The 8875-nt window shown below is 42.8% G+C and overlaps 2 protein-coding genes across 3 annotated transcripts; both read left to right on the top strand.

The window, feature by feature from the left end:
* The first annotated feature begins 579 nt into the window (after positions 1–579).
* Positions 580–2448, top strand: LOC117857965 (putative pentatricopeptide repeat-containing protein At1g64310). Its single transcript, XM_034740910.2, has one exon. The coding sequence runs from the start codon at positions 678–680 to the stop codon at positions 2367–2369; it is 1692 nt and encodes a 563-aa protein (XP_034596801.1). The 5' UTR covers positions 580–677; the 3' UTR covers positions 2370–2448.
* Positions 2267–8577, top strand: LOC117857964 (lysM domain receptor-like kinase 3). Of its 2 annotated transcripts, XM_072293539.1 has the most exons (12): positions 2267–2408; positions 4443–4686; positions 4806–5440; positions 5688–5891; positions 6120–6259; positions 6339–6428; positions 6532–6637; positions 7204–7355; positions 7431–7528; positions 7614–7752; positions 7875–7973; positions 8056–8577. In XM_072293539.1, the coding sequence occupies exons 2-12, from the start codon at positions 4565–4567 to the stop codon at positions 8218–8220; spliced, it is 1950 nt and encodes a 649-aa protein (XP_072149640.1). In that variant the 5' UTR covers positions 2267–2408; positions 4443–4564; the 3' UTR covers positions 8221–8577. The 2 variants fall into 2 exon arrangements, with proteins under 2 accessions (XP_072149640.1, XP_072149641.1); XM_072293540.1 differs by lacking the exon at positions 2267–2408 and having other exon boundaries at positions 2582–5440.
* Positions 8578–8875: the final 298 nt, after the last annotated feature.

The following is an 8875-nucleotide window of genomic DNA, read 5'->3' on the forward strand; positions in this document are numbered from 1 at the left end:
GGGAGGTGGATCGGAAAGTTTATAGTGGTGGGAAAATGATTAAGATCACGGTACTGTTTCTGTTAGGTGGCCTTTCGGACTCTGGGACCCTAGACTGTAGACAAACACCACCACCAGCTTATAGACTGTAAACCCGGCCCGGATACTGGAAACCATCACAAACCGATACACACAGATGGTGAGATGGACAGACATAACAATCAGCCAAAATATTCTGGTGGGAGTATATTTCCATCTGTCGACCATGACAGGCCTTCCAGTTTCGGCCTAGCAACCCCGGGCCCCTGAAGCACACAATGGGCGCAGCCCGGTCCAAATTGAAATAAGGCCTAACCCTGATGCCATCATTTGAGCACAGCAGCGCCGCGACCGCAGCGTGCGTGATTCTCTCATAGAAGGCCGTCCTTGGACCCGAGATTGCCGATCCACTTTTGAACCCGAGCTTTGGAAATTGGGTTATTTTGCAGGCAGCAATGGGCTATTGGGCCATAGAATCATCGAATTCAGGCCGGCCCATCTAAAACGCACCCCTTCGGCCTTCGCTCAAGCCAGTTCGCGTCATCGTTTTCCTCCGACCGACGCTCGACAGGGCCGACGCCGCAGAAAAACACCGACGCCGGCGCCAGGACGACAATTCTAGGAGGAAAAGACTGCCCTATTGCTGCGCCCGACACTGTATGCGCGGGAAAACACCGTACGCCGCCGCCGCAATCGCGTCCTGCAATGGTGCCGTCCTCCCTCTATCCATCCCCCACACTAAGCAGTTCCACGCGCGCCTCATTCTCGCTCCCCCCTCCGCCGCCCACGGCCCCGCTGACCTCCGTCTCCTCCTCCTCCGCTCCTACGCCGCGCGCGGCGACCTCGCCTCGGCCCGGCGCCTGCTGGACGAGGCGCCCCGCCCGGCCTCGCCGCTCCTCCACAACGCGCTCATCCGCGCCCACGCCCGCCGCCTCGACCTCCCCGCGGCGCTCGCGCTCTTCTCCCGCATGCGCCGCTCCGCCACCCCGCCCGACGCTCACACCTTCGCCTGCGTCCTCCGCGCCTGCGCCGACTGCTTGCGCCCGGGCGCCGTGAAGGTCGTCCATGGTGTCGCGTCGTCTCGCGGCATGTGCTTGCATCCCATTGTTGGGAGCGCGCTTGTCAGCGCGTACGCGAAGCTTGGCCTCGTGGACGATGCTCGCCGCGTGTTCGATGGATTGCGTGAGCCGGACTTGGTTCTCTGGAACTCCATGATTTCTGGGTATGGGTACCGGGGAATGTGGCATGATGGTCTCCAGATGTTTTCTGCAATGCGGAGAGCTGGGGAGCAGCCGGATGGGTATTCAATGGTTGGCTTAGTGTCATGCTTATGGAACCCTGAAGTGCTTGTATTTGGTCAAGCGGTTCATGGAGTGTGTGTCAAAGGGGGTTATGACTCCGGACACCATGTGAGAAGCGCACTTGTTTCCATGTACATGAGGTGTGGGTGCATGGAATCTGGCCAAAGCCTGTTTCATAACTTTCCAGATGCAGATTTGGTTACCTGGTCATCACTGATTACTGGGTTATTGCAAACTGGCAAGTACATGGAGTCATTTGATTTGTTCAGACAAATGTGCTTTACTGGGAGGAGGCCTGACAGTGTTTTGATTTCTAGTGTTCTCTCAGCATGTGCTTCTACAACTGCTATCAACCATACCAGGGAGGTCCATTGTTATGTGCTTAGGCTTGGAGCTGATAAGGACGTTACAGTCTCATCTTCACTAATGGATGCATATGCAAAATGTGGTTTCGCTGAGCTCGGATATTGGGTGTTCTGCCAAATACCTAATAAGAACTCAGTCATATACAACACGGTCATATCAAACCTTGGAACTCATGGTTTTGCAACTAAGGCCATTGAAGTCCTTGATGAGATGGTCAATGATGGGCTCAGGCCTGATAGTGCTACCTTCTCTGCTTTACTTGCTGCTTGTTGTCATGTGGGAAACTTGGAGGAGGGATGGAAGTTGTTCAGGAGAATGAGGGATGAGTTCCAGATAGTGATTGAAATGGAGCACTATGTGTACATGGTGAGGCTTCTCGCAACATTTGGCCAGCTGAAGGAGGCATATGATCTTATACAGACAATGCAAATACAACCAGATTGTGGTGTGTGGGGTGCATTGCTTTGGGGTTGCTGTGTCCATTGTGATTCCAACCTTGGCAGGATTGTTGCTGAAAAGCTTTTTCAATTCAATCCAGACAAAGCTGCTTACAGGGTCATGCTCTCAAACCTTTATACCTCACAAGAGATGTGGTGGGATGCTGAGGAGGTTAGGGAGGAATTGTCAAAAGAAGAAATGTACAAGAACAGAGGGATAAGTTGGGTTGGCAAAGTAAAGAAATGATGGTTGGCATCAGTCACTGAAAAGCACGTCAGATATCAAGTACTCCCTCCATCTCAGAATATAATGCGCGGTTTGACCTGATGCAATCTCTAATGTCACATTTTGACCATTTATATCTCATATTATAATGTATATAATCATAAAATTGACATCGTATGAAAGTGTTTTCAAATACAAACCCACTGCTATCAAATATTTGTGGTATAATGTATAAATTCTTAGACTAAGTATTGTCAAAAGTTTAAAATGTTTGAATCTTGGATTGGTGCGCCTTACATTTTGAGATGGAGGGAGTACATATGAACTCTATGTTCTAATATCATTATGTTCTGGTAGAGAAAATCTGCTGAAACCCATGAAATGTTATACTTGTTCAATTTTAGCTTAATATGTTCTTTACTCTGTCCTCTGTTATAATCATGCAAGCGTTAGTTTGCATGCTGCTTGTTACTGCTTTCATGTTTGTTGTGGTATAAATTTAAATTTGGAACACTAATTACTTACTCCTTTATCTCCGTGGTTTTCAAAATACTAGTTAATTGACAAATCTATTGCTCATTTTCTGATATGGTAGTCTTACATACAGATCACTGCTGTGCCCGTACGTTGTAATTGTAATATTTAATATTTTTATTACCTTCATTACCTTTCTCGTACAAAACTTGATCAATGACAATACCAATCCCATGTCTATGTTTTGTAGCTCGACCCGTCAAATCCCCCAGTCATTTCCTCCACTCTTTGACAACACCAATCATTTGTGCTACTGTTAAATTAGCAGTTTTACAATATTTATATTAATTCTACCCTTGTTTTGTTACATTTTTTTTTCTTGAACTACGCAGGAGAGCTGCATGTCATTTCACTAATAGAGAGAAGAAAGTACAAAGAAAACGGAAAACCCCTATCCTTAGCACAGAACACCCCCAGAACTCACACAACACAACACAAAACACACAACCCACTATTAAGCTAGGACAAGCGCGCCGTTTAACAACAGCGCGAAACAAGACCCAGAACACCACGCCTAGGCGGCTGGTGCAAGCGACCTAGCCAGCAGTTCCCTAAGTTTAGAAGCACCTGCCAAGCACCAAAGGGTGCTTTCATTTGTTATTGCCTGAAGGAGAAACTGAATGCTAGGAAGAGCGCCCTCAAAAACGCAGGAATTACGATGCTTCCAGATTTCCCATGCCACCAGTATGATGAGGGAATTTATTCCTTTCCACAAAGCTTTTGGTGCTGCTCTGATGACTTGACCCCAGCAAGCTGAAAAACTAGATGAATCAGCCGGCATATCAACGACCAAATTTAGATGCAGAAAGATCAAAGACCAGATGTGCCAGGTGAACACGCAAGATAACAATAGGTGTTGGGCTGTTTCTTGTGCCTGGTCACACAATGGGCAGGCGGCCGGGTGCTGCAGTCCCCTATTGGGGAGCCGTTCTGTTACATTTTTTTTAAAATATTGAGCATTCTAAGGGCATGTTTAGCTAGGGGCATTTGGGTTCAAATCCTAGGGCTTAGTTTAAATTCGAAGTAAATCCTGGAGAAATTTCCCTCAGTCAAACAGGGGTAGAAGTTAAAGTAGACTACTGTTAAATTTTGTTTGTCTGCGCCAGCACACAGCACTGGTAGTTCTAGTTCTCTTATTGGCACAATCTTTTTAGTAAGACAAGTGGATAGTACCTGTCAAATGATACCCTTAGAAGTACAGCCTCTCTAGTCACTACCATTTTGTAGCTCTGTCGTGACATGCATTTGGCTAATGTGAAATAAATGATATATTTTGGACTATGAACTTTGTAAAAGATCAGAAACACAGTACTTTCTTTCCAGGCTTTATATGTTTTGTTATTTGTACAGTAAAGTTGTCATACTTTCATGCCGTGCTGCAGTATTATTGAGAAATATTAATAGCACATTTTCATCCGTATCCATCAGTGTTGAATTTAATGACTGAATAGTCAACATGCTCCCTTAGCAAATAGCCTATGCCATGCTGTCCTTTTCAGTTTTATTATGTTCAGGTTTAAAAGTATAATAATTAACTCTAAACCATGCAAAATATGCCAGATGTTGGAAGCCAAAGACAAGCTTGACTCCTTCATAGTCCATGAGGCCTGCAGCTAGCTGGCCAATTTCTTTAGTATTGGACTAGAGTTGGTGGACATTGTGAAAATCTCAAATACTCTATAATGTCATTTTCCTATGGTCCAAATCATGTAGAGCTTCAGGGAAGCGGATTTAACAAGGAACAACAGTTACAGCTGTACGATAACTGGTTGTGCCAGGCAATTGACATCCCAGGAAGTCCAAGGTATCATACAAGCACAAGAAGACAAGTTTGTGCTACAAATAAACATCATCTCTAACCAAATTTCATTTGCCTCTCCGCTTGCCCACCATGGCCAACCTTTGTTTCCTGTTCTTCCTCAGCTTGTTTCTGCAACACCACCATACTAGCGCTTCTTTGATTGATTCGCGAAAAAGCATAGCATCAACTGCAGAATGGCAACCCATGCACTGTAATGCTGTGTCCATCAACCCTTCATGCAACTCATTCCTCTATGTCACTCCTGAAGGGCGTAACTTGTCAGAGACAATCTCTGTCTTCAATGGGAATGCATCTCTCATCCAGCCTATCAAGCGACTCTCTGGTTCAGAGGACCTGTTGATGGGTGTGCCATGCATGTGTGAGGCTATCAACAACACACTGACTGCTTTCTTTCATGATACTCAGTACAAAGTGGAGGAGCACGATACACCTGATACTGTCAAGATCAACAAATTCAGTGGTCTTGCAATGGATGTTGGTGATGGCAAGGTACTGATTGCAAATGACACGGACACGATAACTGTTCACCTTCCTTGTGGGTGTTCCTCAACAGCGTCAGATGGAGTCTTGTCCTATGCAGTACAGGAGGAAGATACCCTGAGCACTATTGCAAGCTTGTTCAGATCAAGTTCACAAGATATCTTAAACTTGAATCCAAGTGTAAAAAATCCTGATTTCATTAAACCTGGGTGGATCTTGTTTATCCCGATGGGAAGTTCTGGATCTTCTAAGAAAAGTGAGTCATTGATTATTCCCAACTAAATATTTTCATATTTACCTTTTTTAAAATACTTAAACTCATTCATATGGTTTTTGCTACAAGATATTTGTACCACTGGCATTCTACATTTGATATAATATGAGAAGCAGATGATTCTGTTCTGTGAAATTTAATTTTCTTCTATCAATAAGTGTGATTTTCTGCCCCGTTCACTGAAAGTTAACGTTTTGCCTTCTCTTTTCTTCATTTTGATCACTTTTAGAGATTGGTAGTTTGTCAATCATAATAGCAGTATCCATATCAGCTGCAATACTGCTCCTCTGTGTGTTCACTGTCATCCTTCGGCTGAAAAGGAGGTCTTCTCAGCACAATGTTGAAGCACCGGAGATTAAAATGGAGAGAGCTCCTAGCAACACAAGCATTGCTGCTCTGGAGAGCCGTTTCTTTCCTTCTATGAGAATAACAGGTCTTGTGTGCTACCTTACTCTGAAAATAGATATTTGCTAAACATATACTCCCACCGTCCCAAATCACTATTCGTTTTGGCTTTTCTAGGTACATAGCTTTTGATATGCACCTAGATATATAATATGTCTAGATACATAGCAAAAGTTATGTATCTAGAAAATCCAAAACGAATAGTATTTTGGGACGGAGGGAGTATATCTCATTACTCAGAATTGATTGTTTGCAGATATTGATCCATTCCAAACAGAGAGGCCTGTTATTTTCAGCTTGAAAATAGTTGGAGATGCTACTGCTAATTTCGATGAGAAAAGAAAGATCGGTGAGGGAGGATATGGGAGTGTTTACCTTGGTTTCATAGGAGCGCATGTAAGATTCTCTCTGTAATCATATGCGGGATATTATAATCATGAATTAGAAGGATCCTTATGTGTGATTTTGATCGCAGGAAATTGCAATTAAGAAGATGAAAGCAAGCAAATCAAAGGAGTTCTTTGCAGAGCTGAAAGTTCTGTGCAAAGTACATCATATAAATGTGGTATGTACTTAAATTCATAGAATCTAGGAGGGAATGAATATCTTTGTGTGATGATCATTTACATGCAAACTGAAACTTTTCTTAACACTTAAATTACACAAAGGTTGAGTTGATTGGTTATGCTGCTGGGGATGATCACCTGTACCTTGTGTACGAATATGTCCAGAATGGTTCACTTAATGATCATCTGCACGATCCATTGCTGAAAGGTATGCAACAGAAAGACAGTGATGGAGTTATGTCAAGTTTAGGTAGCGCTCCCTCCAGTAAATAGAATTTAAGACTAATATAGTTTTAACAATAAATGTTTTTAGGGATATTTAGGCGTGCCATCTAGATAAAGTTTTCATAAGATTATTATTTATTAGGTCTCATAAATGCATTACCCAATTAACTAGAGGCCAGAATTATTTAAAATTGCAAACGATATCTGTTGTTATAATTTTGGAACTAGAGGCCAGAATATCCGTTCCAAATTGTAGGTTGTTTTATCTTTGTCCTAAGTCAAACTTGTCGAACTTTGACCAAGTTTATAGAAAAATATATGAACATCTACCATATCAAATAAATACGCTATCAAAATATTTTTCATGTTCTATCTGGTGACACTAGTTTGAAGTTGTAGGTATTTTGTGCATTTTTCTATAAATTTGTTCAAAGCTATAAAAGTTTGACTTAGGATAAAGCTAGAACGACTTAGGATGGAGTATATGAACCAGTGCATGTCATTGAGTTTAAACAGAAACAAACTTGCTTTCATGAGAATTTCTTTTAGGTCACCAACCTCTTTCGTGGACTGCAAGAACACAGATAGCATTGGATTCAGCACGTGGTATTGAGTACATCCATGACCATACAAAGGACTGCTATGTGCATCGTGACATCAAAACTAGCAATATTCTTCTTGATAATGGATTAAGAGCTAAAGTGAGTTTCTTTTGAACCATCAAATTCTAGTGTGCTTGCTCAGATACCACCACCTTATTATTACCTGTTTAACAGGTTGCAGATTTCGGGCTAGTGAAGCTTGTTCAACGCAGCGATGAAGAAGAATGTGTGGCGACTCGTTTAGTTGGAACACCAGGCTACCTTCCACCTGAGTTAGTTTTCTTTTTAATTTGATGTGCACTTCGACCAGCAGATGGAATTTCTTTAGTACTCACTCGTATATATATAATGCTGCAGATCAGTTCTTGAACTTCACATGACTACCAAGTCTGACGTGTACGCATTTGGAGTAGTTCTTGCAGAGCTCATCACTGGACTCCGTGCACTTATGCGGGATAATAAAGAAGTGAATAAGATGAAGTCACTAATCTCAATTGTACGTGCCCATGAAAACACTTAAGAATGTCTGATGTTATTCATTTTTGTGGTTTGCTTACTGATTTTCAGCACTATCGATGATACAATGAAAACAATAAATATATGTCATTCTGTGAACAGATGAGGAAAGCCTTCAAATCAGATGATTTAGAGAGCTCTATGGAGACAATTATTGATCCCAACTTGAAGGACAACTACCCCATTGAAGAAGTGTGCAAGGTTAGTGAAAGGCGAATGTGTATACCTTATATTTCATGGAAACATCTCATTTAGTTGAATCTGTCCTTTATCTGTTTTATAGATGGCAAACATTTCGATGTGGTGCCTAAGTGAGGATCCACTGAACCGGCCTGAGATGAGGGACATCATGCCAACTCTTTCTCAAATCCATCTGACCTCAATTGAGTGGGAAGCGTCACTTGGTGGTGATGCTGAAGTATTTAGTGGTGTCTCCACCGGTAGATGATCAACCGTCATGCTTCCACGCAGGGAAGAAAAATGCACTCCTTTTATTTTTATTTGAAGGAGAATGGTTCTTGCACTGCCGTGTGTGAATTTATTACATTCCTTGTGAATTTTTTGTATGAGGCTCTCCTTTCAAGTTTGTTCTCAAGGACATTCCTACCCATTGTACTCGCACAACTGTACGCGTATACACTTGTGTTATTCTTTCGGGATTTAGTTTTCACAATCCCTCGTCAAGCTAAAATCTAGACTGGAATCATCGTAATGATGAATTATTGTAATGTGTATGCTGTTGAAAGCAAGACTGCTAACTTGAGCTGTTAATGTCCATTGCATAGGTCAGTTGTAATATTGCTAACTCTGCTCCCTATACCTGTCGTTGCCAATGGTCGCTGCTTGGTACTCCCTCTGTTTCAAATTACAATTCGTTTTAAGCTAGTTGGCACTGCTACAGTCGATTTTTCACCTGCCCTGAAGTGTGTGTACTAAGTCTAATATTTGTATGAGGCGGTATCATAAAAAGGATGCAGGCCTGCCGGCCGGCCGGTCACTCAATTCGTCTGTTTCAAGATGGACCTCGTCTGTTTGAAGATGGTCACTCAATTCGTCTGTTTCCCAGGCGGGGGCACGGGACAAGCCGTCGCTACTTGGTTGAA

This window comes from Setaria viridis, chromosome 5, assembly GCF_005286985.2.
Source record: "Setaria viridis chromosome 5, Setaria_viridis_v4.0, whole genome shotgun sequence".
Lineage (NCBI taxonomy): Eukaryota > Viridiplantae > Streptophyta > Magnoliopsida > Poales > Poaceae > Setaria > Setaria viridis.